An 18,433-nucleotide genomic window follows, 5' to 3' on the forward strand; every position below is an offset into this window, starting at 1 on the left:
CTTTAAAAAATGTAGAATTTTTCTTTAACACGTTGGCTGCCAGCGACGAGTATATACTCGCCCACAGGGTGTTGCTGAGTGCGCCAGGGATGAATATACTCGTCAAAATCGAGGGCAACATTCTAGCGTTTATAACTTCTTTGTTTAACATTGTAGAACCACAGACTCAACGGCTGGTAGTTTGGGGAAGATACACCTTGATGATGTACAAATGATGAATGTATGTTTGTTGTGTTATGTTGCCGGTAGCACACTCGAGCGACACAAGTGGGGCGCCCTTTGAACATATACCAACCCATGCAAATAGCGGTACCTCGCACTTTTGCGTAGTCAATAAAGAGTGCTTTCACAGTGCCGGCGACGAGTATACTCGCCCCCTAATATTTTCCTGCCAATTTATTAGACACATCATTTTGATGATATATGAGTAGATAAAATTTCAAAAAAATATGTTTGTATGTATGTATACTTGTTTTGGCACATGGGAAGGAACCTAAAAAAGGTCTGGCAGTCAAGGTGTTAACTTGCACAAGGCAATAACGTACATGGTGCTAACAATAACTCCATCAAAAGACAGTGCGCAATGGTTACTTGTAATTCAGCCCTCCGGCTGGAAAACAAGGAGAGCAGCTAGAACCAAGAATCCTGGGATCTTCACGGTTCAGCGCACACACAGTAGCTTCCACCAGTTTAGCCAACCGAGCTATGTTGCTCTCATTGTAACTTTTATTAATCATCTGCCACTGATAATTTGGTACCATTATCACAATCATCTGAAGTAAAACATAGTCAACATTCTCTCTTGTAGTACAATTTTTCTTTTTCAATATATATGGTTTTATGTAATTTTGTGATTTAATCTGGAGCACAATGAAAATCAGTGCCTTTGCATTGAGTGTGCTAATCCAGAATACAGCAAAATTGAAATAAATAAATCACTAAAACCACCATCATCGCACAAGCATCATCTACAAAACCAAGATCATTTATCACAACCACTCTTATTATCCCAACCAAAATGAGCTCCACACTATCTCTTAATATTTAATTGATATCATACACCACATTAATACCACCACCAGTTATAATAACCATTATTACTATTATAACCATCACCTTAGCAACCATCATAAATTACACCACTAATACCACTACCTCTCTCATCACCATCAACCATCATCTACACAACCAACATCATCCTACCCTCCTACACCACATAATAAATACTCATCACCACTTCAATAAATACCACCTATCCCATAGCCAAAAACACCACCAAGCAACCATCACCACTATAACCAGCATCTACACACAACCAGAATCTACACAGTCAAAACTTACATCATCCAACACCAATAGGATGTTATTAATATCTTTTGCCATAACCTGTAAATAAACACTATTAATGCCAATGTTTTCAAAAAATACTTGTAATATCTGTTACTTAGTACAGGCATCACTTTTTTCACAATAATACAACATTAGCATAACCTGAAAAAAAGTTATTTGGTCATTTTAATATTTAATTATTATAATTACATGTTTATCAATGAATAAATTTCAAATATTTAAATATTATAGTATAATCATTTGTAAAATTGCTTTACTTAAATTCTAGAAAATTCAACGATAAAAGAATATTTGAAACTAAGCTCACTCATCAAACTCATACCAGCTATACACATTTCTCAACAGCACAACCTTAATTATGAACCATGCACATTTCTCAAAAATACACCTTATTATCTGATTTAGGCCCACTGCTAAAAACCATGCTTACTTCTCATGAGAACCATACCCTAAAATCTTAACTGTGCACAATGTTCAAAATGGGTCTCACTCTCTGACCTAGCTCCACTGCTCCAGACCACTCCCACATTTTAGAGCTGCATCCTTAATTCTGAACCATTGTTTTTGCTCAAAAAGCGTACTTGATTCTCAGACCCAGCTCCACTGCTCCAAATCATCCACTTTTCATGGCCACAGCCTTAAATCTGAGCTAAACTCATTGGTCAAAAGCCATTCTCAAAACCAGGTCCACTGCTCTAAGCCAGACCCAATTCTCAGAGCCACACCTTTAAATCTGAACCATACTCATTGCTCAAAAGCTTGTACCATTTTCAGTGCCAGGTCAATTCTCTAAGCCACGCCCATTTCTCTGAGCCATGCCCTAAAATCTGAACCATACTCATTGCTCAAAAAAGCTCATTCCATTTTCGGAACCAACTCCAGTGCTCCAAGCCACACCCACTTCTCTGAGCCACACCCTTACATCTGGATCATGCTAAAAAAGCATGTCCCACTCTGAAATCCATGGCCATTAGTCTAAACGACACAGTAATCAATAAAACAGCACTCTCACCAACATACACATTTCAGTAAATAGGTAGTTTTCGCCGCACGATGTTAACCTTAACTTTATCGTTAGTACCCGACATGCAATGTGATAGCTCTGCCCCTTTTCGTACACAAATCGAAATATGCATGCGCAAACCCGTATCCTGAAATTTACGTACTCCGCAACACAAGATGAATAAACTATGACGTCATCCGTTAATGTTAAATTCGTGCGGCGAAATCTACCTAATACTGTATTTCTAAGCAGCACTATCTTTTTTCAACACCCTCCAGAAGTACACCTTGCTCTGACTTAAATAGTTTTGTAGAACTTTGATAAGAAATCATTATCGATCAAGTTCATTGTATTATTATCACAAAGTAGATTGATAAACTATTTTGAAATGCACAGGTGATAGAACAGTTCACAATATCATAACAAACAAAAAATTAAAAAGGTATATTTTACAAATAAAATTACTGATATGTTTACCATTTCTAGGCTTTTGCCTCATCATCTACAACAATATTAACCAGTACTTTGAAACATAATATTATTATGTAATCATTAAGATACAAATTATAAGATATAAAAAAAACATAATTCTATGATCCAAAAACATTAACAGCAACTTCACCAACTTCTACAGCTCATTTTTGTATCAGATTTATGTATCATAAATCTTATACCAACTGAAACACTTGTAAAAAATATTTTGCTATTTTATAAAAATTCTGATACAATATGAGAAGGCTGGAATACTTTGTGTAAAAGTAATACAATTCCATTTTATACATAATTAACTTTTGTGCTTTTGCAGCATCTAATGGACATCACTCAATTTGATTGACATTTACTGATTGACATTTAAAGATGTACTTACTGTGGTAAAACCTCTAAAAAAATAAATTACAATTTTAATTGCTCATTTTAAAAGGAACAATTCAGTTATTAACTCCCAATTAAACACAGATAAAGAAAATATCAGTTTCAGGTGACTTTGATCCTTAAATTAATTACAAAGCAGCTTTGATCAGTAGAGTAAGAATGCTTTGATCTTTAAATCGCAGCTATGTCACCTACTACTAGAGGTAATGTTTTGATTGGTTAGACACTTTTTGGAATTCGTTGTATATAAGCTTGTAAATATGGAAAAATTTTCATTCCTGAAGATGACATAATCAATGTCGAAATATTGAATCCAAACACAATGGCGTGTATTTCAATACTTGGAGACTTGAGTATGTATTATAATTTTTATCTGAGATTAACAGTGGACCTTTCAGATTATTTAAGAGTCTACATAGAGTACAGAAATGTATTATTCATGCATCCTTTAACTGTAAAAAATTGAATGCTAATAGCATACAGTGTAACAAACTGAGCAGTTAAAATATTTAATATTATTTTAAGAAGATGCTGTTCCTATTGGAATTCTAGCCTACTAGAATACAAGCAGGAACAAAATTTAACCTTGTCTAAGGTGGATTGTACAGAATGAGATTTGAATCCACGACCTTAAGGTTGAGGGCGTGAAACCCACTCAAACATTACCTTGCTTTGTAAAATTCAATTTCAAACATGTTTAACAAATCAATGTTTTGAATAGTTTTTTGAAATGAATACTTAAAAATGAATAACAAATTAATTATTGTCAATAAAAGAAATTAGCTGACTACTAGTATTAGGGAGCTTTAATTTGCAAAATAGAAGGAGAATGCAGAACAGCTGTTCTCATTTACAACTAGCATCGTGCGAGTGTCAATCACGTGTATGCAAAGATGTGATGAATGCAAAGACTAATGCACTTCAACTCAACTGTTGATAAAGTACTATTCTCTTTATGGCCTGAATGTTGATTCAGCCGACGACCATTCAAATTTCGGGAGAGAACTGAAAGCACAACTTTTTAACAGTTAGATTAAAACGACACCTTTACATTCTATGCTTTAATGCCAGGCACTCACTGTGTTGTGCGACCGTCAGACGACAAATCAAACTCCGCTCTGTGTAAGCGACTGATGCAGCAACGTCGTCTGCCGATTGTCAGTAGCAGCCTGAAGAGATCGTCATTAAAAACAATCTATTGCGCGCGCTTTGTCGCGTTACATTCTTCATAGAATCGCATCGGCCGAGGACCGTCGTGTGTAGTAAGTGCCTGGCTTAAGACGACGCGAATCAAAAAATCAAGGTCAAGGTACTACTATGAATTACTCATTGACTGACACTGAAATGCAATAATCTTCACACTTGCAAAATAATTTTGTGATTGTATTTTAACAGATGTCATTCTATACATAAATAGATTTGAGCAAGCCAAACGGCCGAGCCAAATGGCCAAGCAGTTAAAGCAGGGGCACCGTGATCATAGCCAAAAATATCGGCACAGGTTAGTGGCCTGGCTCGCTCCTATAGTTCTGGTGGTGGAACAAGTCTTCTCGGAAAAAAGACTATAAACCGTGGCCCAGTGTACAAAAATGCTCATGTGCACTTTAAAGAACCCAGTACATCTTTTGAGATGAGTAGGGGTTACCCCGGTGTACTGGTTCACTAGACCCCTGTTGTGGACAGATGAAAGTGCGCCGGTTTACTGGCTGCTGAACACATGAAGTGACCCTCAGGGGAGGAGAAAGTTATTGAAAAGTGCAACATCTAGTCCCGAGCGTATAGAGACCTCGTTTATAGGCGCTATATAAATCCATCTACTATTATTATTATTATTATTATTAGTGTTATTATTAAAAAGAGATGGAAGTAAAGGTTTGTTTTAATGAAGTTTTGCTACGATCATTTGTTTTTAATCTTTTTGGTTAGATTGGTTGAACTGTAAAAATGACTGAGTCATTTGATACTACTTCCATGCCTAATTTTAAATATTTACAATAACAATAAAAAAAACCAATAATAGTAATATAACAATAATAATAGATGGATTTATATAGCACACATAAATGTGGTTATGTGGTTGACAAAAACAATAACAATAAAACAACAACAACAACAATAATGAGGCTAAAAAATATTATTGCTCATGCATAGCGACTTTTAAAATCAAGGGTCGCTCAGCAATCTTTTGTATGTATATTTTTAAACTATATGACCCAGACCTAATTCTAGAGTTCATTGCCAACCATCGCTCATCATCATGCATTTTAGTTAGTAAAATGGATACAATGCTAAAATTCATGTTAAAGGTATCAAATTTATTGATTAAAGCTTTAAAAGAGGTCTTTTGAAACCTCATACATGTAATTTGTGCTCTTCTCTGGCAAAAAAACCGATAATAGATTTTTTGGTCGGCCAGGCATAGGCAACATAGGCTTTTTTGGCCTCATGACCATAATAATGATTATAATAATAATAACAATAACAATAATAATAATAATAATAATAATAATAATAATAATAATAATAATAACAATTACAACACTATAACATTGTTGTAACCTTCGTCAACACCCTAGAACAAAGTACTAGTTGGACACAATATACCGGCAAAACAAGCAAGCTTTGATGGGTTATCATTACAAGCTTTTGAAATTAAACATTATTGCTTCATGGAAACACCATGAAATTATTCTAATAATAATAACAAAAACAATGAATAAAATAACATATATAATAATTAGTTTATAAATTCTACTATACAAAAATAAACAAAATTAAACCATAGCTGTAATTGACATCATAATAATGCAGCAAAAATAATGGAAAACTATCAAGATTTAGAAACAACAGACTCATTAACATAAATAATCGCAGAAATGCCAATTACTCTTGGACACTGGGACTCACACACAAAACTTGCATGATAACAGATAAAACATATAATTGAAATTGGTGAACAGCATCACAGTGAAGATTCTCATCATAATGAACCTTCTCCTACAACATGTAACTCTTGTACATCGGACACGACTGGCTCAATTTTCTCTATATTCATCTGCTCACTTTCACATATATCAGACATGCTTAAACTACTTAAGGAGGTCATGAGGTCAGGCACTTTGACATCTGGCAGTGGGGTAAGCTCCTCGCTGTTAGAACTGATATTTTGGTAAGTAACTACCGCACCATTATCTTCAATTAAGCTCTGGCCTTGATTTTGCTTGGGCAGTGACATGCTACTCTCAAAACTGTGATTCGTTGTGCCAATTTTCAATTTCAGGATAGGTTTCTCGTCCCTCGGTTTTACACTTGGCGGAATGCAGCTACCTCCTAGTTGGAAAGGATCTTCGTCATCAGCGGGTTCGTCGAAAACACTATCATTTTCATCATCCTCATCGTTCAGGAGTGTGTCACCTGTCACATCTGTCTTTGATTTCTTTCCATGGGCTTTGAAGTTTGGTATGATATCTGTAACACTCGGAGAGTAACACTCCGAGCTTGATGCTGTGCCTGAGTCAATTCCAGTGTTTCCTGTGTCCGACCTTTGCCTCTTGGAGCATTGCTCATAATGAAGCTGTGAAAGTAGAATAGCTCTTTAGTGGAAAATACAACACATTAATCATAAACACAATCATAATATTAACATATTAAGAGACAAATGTTACACAGAGTAATAAGTACTATAATACCTTAGCTTTTTGAAGTTGGCTGACAACTTCAGCTACATCCCCAACCGACGAGGGCGCTGTCAGTCCTAGTTCAGAAAACAGTGGAAAGATGTCTGGTGGATGACTGATAACTTTATTCTAAAAGAGAGAAAACAAGAAAACACTTTATTAAATCTGTCATTTGATGTTTAATCCAATTTATCACAAGTTGCATCATCATCTTGATAATGCACCTACCTTTATTTATTTCATAAATATCCCATCAAGCCATTTTTCAATATTTGCACCTGTTTCTTTTATTATATTTATATTTTATGCAATATTTTGACAAATATTGAATCTCAAAATTGAATTTTTGAATTGAGTCAAAGCCAATTGTCATGAGATTGTTGATGATCTACAGCACATAGGGATTCAAATTTTTGGTTTTGAAAAACATATTTGTTTTGTTAGGGTTCAATCTGAAGCCATGTCATTGGAAGGCAAGAACCACTATGGCTGTCCTCATTAATTATTACTTTATATTATATGGTATAACAACATCAAACAAAAAAACATTAGGTACCATCCATGAGGTTTTCCTGTTTCGCTTCTTCTTATTACGAGATAAGTTTCCGGCAAACATCCATTCATCTTCCTCATTCTTCTTACGCTGAAGGACGTGTCCGCGATCTTCATTAAAAGATGATGACGAGGAAAGAGATGTACCTGATGACGAGAAAAGAGATGTACCCGATTAAGAAATTGCAATTACTGTTAGTCATATATTAAATCAAATTGGAGTTTGCTTTTAAGTTTAAAGGTAACTCCCAATTAAGAAGGGGTGATTTTGTCCTTACCGGCTGGTATGTGGCTAGCACTTGCTCCGTCTTGAATTGACTGTAGGAGGGATGAGCTTCTGTCTTGACCGAGTGAGGCATTGTGGGAACTTGCATCTTGGGTATATGAATGTCTCTGCAGGTAGGTCATCAGTGTGTTAATCTGTCTCTGCTTGTAAGCATACGGATCTGGTATATGCTCTTTCATCTTTTGTTTCCTAAAACAAAAAAATTAATTACAAAAAAAAAGATAAAAGTATATTATATAAGCATATAAGAATAGACAGATAGAAATGAAGTTGTTGGTGAATTTCATCGACGACGGATGTGAAAAATGCTCTTGATTATTATAGGCAAGGCCTAAATGGGTACCTGGTAGTATTTTTGTGGCACTGAATGTATTGGTCTGGCACCATTGACCAGGCATGCTCCTCAGGGGACGGAGAATGTTGTCTTTGTGCTGTTTTACCAATCTATGTATTTAATAACGTGGCAAGCGCTTTGAGACTCAACTTGTATAAGCTGCTATATAATCCCAAACTTAATTAATGTATTACACAGCTCCCTGTACTTTGGTAAGTTGTTTCTGTAGGAGGTAGAAAACTATTTTTAAATATTTAAATAAATAATTCAAATGAAATAGTCTCCTTACAATTCCCGCTCTTTAGCTTCCCTTTGCATCACTTTTTGACGTTCATTTTGTTCTCGATACATTGCACGGCGTTCATGGAACTGACGATATTCAGCCTGATAAGTTGCTGTAATTCTACGCTTTTGATTATAGAGGTCATCAATTTCTGCAAAAAAAAATTTTCAATATAGTTTACATCATTTACAAACCCAGCAAACTGATCATTGGGGCCCTTGACAATAAAATACAATAACAAAGCACACAGAAAACATATCATATATAAATACATAACTTTGAGTATAAATATAAACTTTAAGTTAAATCAATCTGCATACAACGTTGTTTCGTCCTTTAAGGACTCTTCAGTGCAGCTCAGGTAAATTTGAGATTGAACCTTAATCTCAATTAAATTACAAAAAATCTAAATATAATAGGGAAGACAGGCCAGTAAAAAGAGAGGCAATCAAGATTTAATTAAACTTTTATATTTCTATTTGAGAGTTTCAATTGTAAACTGGCAAATCGATATCGGGAGATTATTTAATAAAGTTGGAGCACTACATTGAAAACTACGTTTGAAGTTTGAAGTTTCAGGAAGTCAACGACAATGGTTAAGCCGCACATTAAAAATATCAACTATAATTCAAACTCTTAATTGAATTTTTAAGGTATATTTCCAGATTTTATGACACTGTCTAAAAAAATTGTTGGTCTAAAAAGACATCCTATCATTATGACGATATATCACAAAATTATGAAAGCAAGCAGAAAGAACAATTGTTAAGGTATTATGCACTATTTATAATCTTAGCTGCTTGTGGCTTACCTTTCTTTAAGTTACTCCATTCTATACTTGCTTGGCTACGCACTTCCTTTAGTTGTCTCCTCACTTTGTCTTCCTCTGACCTCAAACCACTTATCTCCTTAAATAGTTTCTATTAGGCAAAGAATTCCAATGCATCTGTCAATCATCTAATTTTGTCGTCAATCACTTAAATGTTGTAAGTAACCACATTGTATCATGTAATTGCCTTGTCTCATGTGACCAATTTTTGTCACATTATCACATTTTTTGAAGTGACAAACTTTTTATCATAATTATGATCATTTGTTATATTCTCACATGGTGTCACATGATAAAAATTTGTCACATGACCCCATTTAGTGACATGATACTCTTTTTAAATGACCACTTTTGTCAAAAACACATTTTGTCACATGATCACTTTGTCACATGATCGCCTTGCCACGTAATCACCTGTCACATGTTCACTTTATATCACATATCAACTGTCTATGAACCGTAAATTTCTAGAGCAACAAATGTCCAATGCCTCCCAGGAGACAAATAACATACAATTGAGTAAAACAGATCAAACACACAAGACATTAAAACATAAATGTCAACCAATGACTCAGAAAATTAATGAGCCTTTTTATTACATGAAAATCATGTGGAAACCTTGAGGTAAGGTGAGAAAATTGAAGAATTTATCTCACGATGCTTTGCAGGTAAAATAAGTGTCAACACTTACATCTCTCTGTGCTCTTAATCTATTCTTCTTGGCTACTTCTATATCAAGCTCTTCCTTTTCTCCAAGGCATTCCCTGAAGAGAAAAGTTCATAACCAATAAAAAAAAATGATATATAAAGATGATAATATATTTAATTCTTTTATAAGAGCAATTAAATTCAATTCCTTTGGACTTTCCAAAAACACACACAGAATAACTTACAAACAAAAACATACACACAACAAAACACTGTAGTAAATGGAAATCAATTCTCATCTCATTTTCTAGCTTAGATTATGAAATGTCCTTGAATATAAGCCAACCTTCTAGGGGCATGTTTCTACTGAATATTATCGAGAAAGAAACGGTTCTCCTATCATTGGCTGAATACTCAGATTAACAAGATAAGAATCGTGTTGCAACTACATTTTGACCATACATGAAGTGGTTAACATGACATAATATTCACCCAGAATGCAATTTAAAATGACCTTTATAATAAAACTTAAAAGCTTTTAAAACAAAACAAGAATATTTTCGCGCGACTACCAAGATACAAACAATGACCATCTGAATACAATGTCGGAATTCAAATAAAACAATGGTTAAACTTTTGTTCTCACAGTACCTAACATAAGAAAATATTTCATTGTGTTGTGAACAGAAGCTTAACATTTGTTTTACTGATTCCTCCTAATAGTAAATTATTATATAGTTGGGACTACCAGTGATAGGCCTACTAAAACTGCATCACTGGATGGACTGGTGGATCACTCTGATAATTTGGATCACTATTAAAAAACTTGAGAATTTGTCCAAAGGCAGAATCATTTAGGGGGCCTAAATCATTAACATGAAATATTTTACAAAGTCTGATAAAAAGTAACTCACAATTACGTCCTTTTTGACAATTCTAGATATAGGCTTAGCCTAGTGGCAAAGTTGAAATTAGGCTGCTATTTATGTTGCAGCTAAAAACTACCCCACGAAGAACAGTTCTTTTGTTCAGAGAATGGTTTTTTGGCATTCCCGGGACGGTATTGATTTCGTGCCAAAGAAACGTTCTTTGGTGAAAAGTGGGGGGACAATCGATATGATGTCCCCCCTACTTTGAAAAGTGGGGAGACGTGTCCCCCTGTCCCCCACCGATCGATGCCCATGGTTCTATAATCAGATGCGACTTGAAGAGTAGTGTCATTTCCTATTGTAAGAAAAAATCCTGTATTTTATTGAAGATCAAACTAAACCACTGTAACCACGAAGTCATATCAGTATTGCAATGCAAACCTTAGATGTTTCATGGATCGTTTGTGACTGTCAATCTCTTTCACCATTCTAGTTTCTTCCCTTAGGTTAAAGTGGGTGTGTTCCAGTTGATATTCCAACCTCTTAATCATGGATTCAAGTTTATCAACAGATTTCGCTGGTAGCCTTGCCTGCTTTTTGGATAACACATCTTTCTATAAAGAAAACAAAAACATTGAGGAAATACTGTATTGCCAATTAGATGATAATACACTGGTATACTTGTGGGTATCCAGGTTTTCACAAGCAGATGCTGTCTTTCTCCACCATTATTTTTTTGATTGTATACTTTTCAATACACAATACAAATTTATTGCAATCATTCCTATCAATAGATTCGAAATTTAACAATAATTATAGTATTACCATCTTTGAAATTTTCCATGCCTTGGTTTGTGCCAAAATGTAAATGAAACAAACTAATAAAATTTAAAAATTAAATACAGTATCTGTTTTAAACATTTTATTACTACCATGTGGATAGACTGGATTCCAGTCCCTAAATTTTGTCTTAATCAGAGAAAACATGTAAAAATAAATCGATTTTGGCAATAATGGCGTTCCATATTACTTATTTGCATTGCGTTCCATACTATATTTTTTCTTTCCAAAATTTAACAACATACAAGTTATTCTCAACATAAACAGACGCTGGTGGCACTCTCCGAAATTATCTAATACTAGCAGAAATCAATAAATTAGACTTGTGGCAAGTCTAACATTTGGAAAACAAAAAAGTATTTATACTTTTAATTAGATGTTAGTACAAGTTTACTTGGGTATCTAAGTCTCCACAACCAGATGTCATCTTTTGTGGTTTTCTCTTTTTGAAAGTGTTAAAATGTAAAGAAATTAATTAATAAGATATTCTAGCACTGTACTAATGTTTAAATGAAATAAAATAACATACCTTTATACTAATAGTATTACTTATAACTTTGAGCTCCTCTTCAATCTTCTTCCTCTCTTTAATTTTATTTTCTTTGTCTTCTCGTAACGTCTTCAGAAAGTGTGAGTCCCGTTCTAAAGTGCCTGTCGGGCTAAGGTTGTCGGAAGATTGTGTCTTCAAAGATTTCTACAGCAATTTGTTAAGTAAAAATGCAAAGTACAATAGAATTGAAATAAGTTTCTCAATGATTTTCCACAAACAATCTCCAAAAATATTTAGAAGATTCTAAAAATTAGACTTTGTATACTTAAATGAAAATTATATTTGTTTATTGATTCCAATGACATGTATTATTAATTCTATTATTTATGCAAGTTTAATTTTATAGTTGAAATACTGTATTCAAAATATTTAGTAACTCAATGTGGTTGCTAAGCAATAACCACACAGAAGACTGTATTCCAGATAAGAGAGTATTTATTTGGTACAGTCAGCTTAAGAGTGCTTGACAATGCCACCCTGAACATGTGTTGAAAGTACTGATAATATTAATTATGCCTAATACAATGTGAGAGTTATGTATTTATTATTTTATTATAAAAAATATACTATGATAAACATTGACAAGTACATAATTTGATTATTCTAAGTTATAGTATGTGTCTGCCTGATTCAATTGTGATATTAATATTTATATAATGTAGCCAGCAGCTATTTTTCCAATATTCTTTGAGACAAGACAGCTTTAATTGGAGAGAGCAAGGAAAACACGATTTTACAAAGACTATATCAAAGTTCTGACATAAAGGATACAAGCTTGGTCTCTAAAGTCGATATCTTCTGAACGAGACCTTCAATCTGTTGATCATAAAGCTTCTTACTTGGAGGGTGAATCTTCTTCCTCACATCTGAAAGTAAACAAAACCGACAATTGAGATCTACCAACCATGCCAAGTTTAAGTGGGAGGACTTGAAGATTCATTAAGGGACACCAGCTGGCGAAAATTAGTTAATCTTTTAACTGCCTGAGGTTAACATATTTGCTTAGATTTTCAGTGGGGGAGGTGACTGGGAGAAGGGGAATGAGCTTTTTTTGGGGGTAAAGGTATGTGTACCCTTTTGCACCCCTGCAGAGACTGTACACCAATATTTATATTAAATGAACTCATCTCCACAAGTAAAAAAATATGTTTGCTGTTAAGTAGGATATTTAAATATTACATAAATTTTAATTTGTAATTTTAAAAATAAAATTTTTTTAACTGAGTTTATTATAACAGTAAAAATGTATACTGTGTATACATAATAACGATATCCATTAAATCTCAATACAAGAGAATCAAGTAAGGAATTTAAGGAAGCTTGACTTTTAAAGCGTGTTTTAAATGTTTTAAAAGCTTTAGCTCACATTAAAATAGAAAGACAACACAATAAACATTTAGAGGTATTAGAACATAGAAAACTTAAAATGTTAAACAGTTGAGTCATCAATGCTGAGCTCTACTTTTTAGGCTTGAGTCAAATGGCTGAGCGGTTAGCAGGGGCGTCACAAGCTACGGCCATAATATCGGCACTGGTTCGAACGGCACGCTCGCCTATATGGTTCTGGAGGTGGAGCAAGTCTTCTCGGACAAGGACCATAAACCGTAGGCCCAGTGTATACAACGGCTTGTGTGCACTATAAAGACCCCAGTACTTCCTTCGAAACAAGTAGGGGGTTATTCGGTGTTCTGGTCCATCTCAAAAGTACAAAAGTACTTAAAAAGGTCTAAAACAATGTTTCAATCCCTCTTAATTATAATAATGTAGAGTATTAGTACAGTATGACTGACTGTATAGGTCTATCTAAAATGAGATGATATTTGAGCATAGTACATTTCTTTAGAATTATATTTTAAAACACACTCAGTAGTTAGTACTGTATTCATTATAGAAATTTAGAGATTTAGAATATTTTTACTGTAGAATAAATTGATTTAATGTCAATTCAAAAATACTACTTATATATTCCACATTTCTGTACTTTTTAACCACTTTAGTATTTTATAACGGTTTATTGTAATAATGCTTATATTTTCTTAATATTATTTTATAATAGTGATATACCAAATGAAAAAGTAACCTACAATGTAGTACCAGTGAATATAAATAGGTATTACTGATATATATGTACAGATTAATAAGTACCAAAGGGTTGGTTTGACAGGATAATTTGCATTGAAATGTCAATAAAATTTGCCCTAAAGCAGATCAATACATAAATGTTTGCATAAATTCCATTGAACTGAAGTAAGCAGAGTTGTAGACATACAGGTACTGTACTCCTGTCGACTAATGCTTATTATAAGTTAATCGTTACATCATCACTTCAACTTCCAATGTTAATTGCCTATCCGAAAACAGTCCAATAATTCTTCACATAGTGGATGCTTGGCTTAATTTTTTTTTAGGCCTGTGTGCAAAAAAACCATCCTCATTTCTTCGACACTGCAAAGATACAGCTCTACTTATTCCTTACTAATGCATGATCCAATATGTTAATTAAATTGTATGGTTAATAAGTAATCAGGGCAAACCCATACTTACACAACAAATTACTGATGCTGTGATAGATTTAAATGAAATTTCATCAAGAACTATATTAAATAAACCTAGGATAATTAGGAAGGATGAATATGAAATTCTTATTTTATTTTGAACATATGCTGGTTAAAACATACAGTATCAGGTGGATTAGAAAAAAGAGAGTCAAGGATGCCTACAATACATTCTTGCATTGTTGTTAATAGGTCAGTTAGACTACAGTATCAATTAGTTCCAGCTCAGGCAACAACAAAAAATCCCAAAAAACACAAACATATTTTTTTCAGTAATAAGAATTTCAACAGTAAATTCTAAGGATAATTGTACTCTAATAGTTGTGGTAGGCCTAGTTATTTAGTTCAGGATTTAGTTGGTTTTTTTCCCTTTTTTTTAATACACAGACACACAAAAGACAATAGACCACTCCTATTAAAGATAGGTAATGTATGTGGTTACATAATTAATAAAGAACAGAACAGGAAAGCTATGCTGGTACCGTAAAAGATCGCCAGGAATTAATTTGGGGTAACGCTACACGTTTAGACTCTATGCACATGCAGGGAATATATTGAAACTCTTACCGTACCAAGTAGAATTGACCAATAAAATGTTGTTATAATATTTATGTGGTATGATAATAAAGAATGCAAAATGACAGACAACAGTTTTAACGTTTGTCTGTACCAACCAGCATTTTAAGACCAAGTTATTTTATAGATTATTTGTCTGTTGTAAAGAAAAAAATTTCTGATAAACTAAATATTACTTTACTCAATATATAAACCCTGATTGAAGTGGTTTTGAAGAGGTGACCTTCTTTCTACAGTACATGACCTAAAGATGTAGGTCAAACTTTTTAACCATATTATTCAACTCAACCATATAGCACCCACCTACTAATTAACAATACTGAAAACAGCTGATCAAATGCTCTTGAGAGAAATTTTGTGTTTCAACTTTCTTCAGCAAGTTTTTATTTTTTTCCAAATTTGCCATGTAAAAATTTACTGATTTTGGTGCCGAGTTCTGGTTTCATTTGGTTATTTGGACTTTAGCTGCACCAAATTCAAATACTTTGTTAACCAATTTTGAAGGGAAAAAAATTGGTAACCACTTACCTATACCTAAAATAAAACTAGTTTAAGTTTCAATGTTTAGTAAATAAAGCCAAGAACTTTTTAAAGTACTGTAGCTTTCATGGGTTAATTTCATTAGATTAGCTAGAAGCTTAAAACCCATTCACAACATCAGGACTCAGGAAAAAATACCAAACATAATTCAGAAAATGATTTCACTGTCTGAACTTAAGGGACAAACATATTGGATTTGATGTAGGCTTGAAATTCAAGTGTAGCCATAGCCAGTGAGGTAGTTAACGGGAGCCGGAGGGGGTGTTGCGTCGATGGTTTAATGTATCTAATAACCCTAAAAAAAGTATTTAAAAAAAACCTTGAATAACTCCTTTAATATGGTCAAATTTAATTCAATTTCTAATAGTTAGTGGACACTAAAGTAACCTGTATCGGTATCTATCAACAACTTGCCATGAGGCAGTTCAAACAATTCAGTTTTTATGACTATATTTAATGATCAGATAATAGTCTTACAAACATATTAAGTACTTCAGAAATAAAAGCAAAGCAGTCTAGACAAACTTGAATAACAAGCAAGAATAGTGTTAAACACTGCAAAAACTTTCCTATAAATATCTTGTGGCTGTTCTTCAACTGAGGAATGTTAAAACAATGAGGTATTTTTATACCTCCTTAGTTAAACCATACATTATAGCATCTAGGTTAAACAAAGGATAATATTTACCAGTACAGTATGTGGTTACAGATGGGTGTATCAGACTAAATTAATACACTGTACTTACTTCCAAGGTCAGCTATTAACTATCCTGTAGTCGCGCTATAGTACTATAAACAGGAAATCTATGGCAAAGTTTCTCACTTGGCTATGCTCGATTCAATTTGTGTTCTAACAAAAAAAATTTAAAAATAGGATATTGCAAATGGAAATTACATTGCAGTATGTCAGTCTTTATATTCTGTTGAGAAGTTAAGTACTTTTTAATTGCTATTTTTAATAGAGAATCAAAATTTATATTTCTAATGTTGTTTGTATTGTATTTTAATTTTTCTTCTATTACAGGTATGAAGAACAAAACATTACAAAGTAAAATATTATACACATAAACAAATTACCAAAGACTACAAAATATAATCATCTGATATTTAATGTACAGTATGTAACAATGGCCAGGTGAAATATTTAAGGCTAAAATAAATAAAATTAATAATAGTAGTGTATATCAATTAAGATCAAGTATATTCAAATGAATTTAGAGTAAAATTTCTGTGCTTTTTGTATTTTCTTATACATCAGATCTTAAAAGCAAATGACAAATTTAGAAGTCATTTAATAATCAATCAATACAATTAAACCAAGTTACGTACCAAATCTATGTATACAAAGGCAGAGGAATGGAAAGTTTTATAAGTACATTATAAAACACCAAGAGTGAAAAAAAAAAATGTGATTAAACAAGGTAATTATTATAATTCAATTGTACAAGAAATACCATAAGATAGTCAAGTGCAAAGGTCATTATACTGAACAATGACCTAGATTTTTGACTCCTGCTATGCTACCTGTTGTCATGTATACTACTTTAGGGCACAACATTCCAAACATACAAATACCGGTACACTGCAAGAAAAAGTATGTTGCCCAAGTCCAACAATCCCAGTTCTCAAAGAGTTGACTTAATTCAAGCAAAAAGACTTTTTTTTCTGTCAAGGAGTAGCACAACATTCTTGTATGAATGAAGTTTGAAAAAGCATCTTTGGGCCGATTCGGACGAGTAAAATTTAACTGGGTACCACCAGCTGAGCAGTCGCGTGCGGCAATTAAATAATGCCCCTGGGTATAGAAAATTCGAAAACATCTGGCACAAAATCCCACCTTTTTTACTGGAGATTTCAATTACACCTTGCCTCAAGGCGTAATTAATCACCCGTAACAAGGCCCAGGTCACAAGTTGACCCTTCAAATTTTTTAACAACGCCAGGTCAGATTGCACTGGACAAAAAGAAGCTTGCGACCACGCTGCATGATTCTTCGCGTTGTTGCCCAAGCTTTCTTTCCACGCTGGTCGTTGCCTTCGTCGTTGCTGTACTTTGTTCGTCGAAAAGCTTGGTTTAGATCAAATCTGTCGTCGAGAAGCAATATAAAAGTTGTCATGATAGTTAGGTCGGCTGGGTTAATCATAATTCGGCGTCAATTTGAAAGATAATCGCAAGGAAATGAGTAAATTGTATAAAAAGTAAGCAGAAATAGCGTAAATTCGTGTATGAAGTATTGAAATTGCCGCAAAAACATTGCTAATTTGACATGGGCCGTCACTCAGGTCACGAACTATTCAGAATTCTGACCTAGCAGAAGCTTGTAAAATACGTAACTTCCGTCAAATTAATAGGTAAATGGATTGTTATTTTACTCGTCCGAACGACCGTCACATTTAGCCCCGAGGTTATTAGTAAATTACCCATGTAATTGAGTTTACGTCCGAATCCAACCTAAAGTGTTGGACAGAAAAACTATGTGTGAACCTACCGCTGCACCAAATGTTAACCACTCTATTAGCATTACAGCTAGCATCAATTATCCCAATGTCATCATTCCCACAATCCAACAGTCCTGTCTCATTGCCATAGCATCTGTCTCTTATACACATCTAGATGTGTATAAGAGACAGTGTGAAAACAATGTCAGGAACCCAAAATATGTAAAATA

The 18,433-nt window shown here is 33.7% G+C and overlaps 1 protein-coding gene across 2 annotated transcripts in view; it reads right to left on the minus strand.

Annotated features, from left to right (window-relative positions):
• Positions 1 to 5,526: 5,526 nt before the first annotated feature.
• Positions 5,527 to 18,433, minus strand: part of LOC117124665 (eukaryotic translation initiation factor 3 subunit A-like) — a 35,002-nt gene continuing 22,095 nt past the window's right edge. For both annotated transcript variants that reach the window (XM_033270977.1, XM_033270978.1), the window contains exons 2-11: positions 12,866 to 12,960; positions 12,074 to 12,238; positions 11,146 to 11,318; positions 9,879 to 9,951; positions 9,170 to 9,278; positions 8,365 to 8,509; positions 7,734 to 7,930; positions 7,460 to 7,602; positions 6,916 to 7,032; positions 5,527 to 6,800 (exon numbers count right to left, since the gene is read on the minus strand). In XM_033270977.1, the coding sequence (XP_033126868.1) occupies positions 6,207 to 6,800; positions 6,916 to 7,032; positions 7,460 to 7,602; positions 7,734 to 7,930; positions 8,365 to 8,509; positions 9,170 to 9,278; positions 9,879 to 9,951; positions 11,146 to 11,318; positions 12,074 to 12,238; positions 12,866 to 12,960 (1,811 nt within the window). In that variant the 3' untranslated portion in view covers positions 5,527 to 6,206. The remainder of the gene's footprint in view (positions 6,801 to 6,915; positions 7,033 to 7,459; positions 7,603 to 7,733; positions 7,931 to 8,364; positions 8,510 to 9,169; positions 9,279 to 9,878; positions 9,952 to 11,145; positions 11,319 to 12,073; positions 12,239 to 12,865; positions 12,961 to 18,433) is intronic.

The sequence above is a fragment of the Anneissia japonica genome, unplaced genomic scaffold (assembly GCF_011630105.1).
Source record: "Anneissia japonica isolate Jap-2015-1 unplaced genomic scaffold, ASM1163010v1 scaffold284709_len978187_cov192, whole genome shotgun sequence".
Classification (NCBI taxonomy): Eukaryota; Metazoa; Echinodermata; class Crinoidea; order Comatulida; family Comatulidae; genus Anneissia; species Anneissia japonica.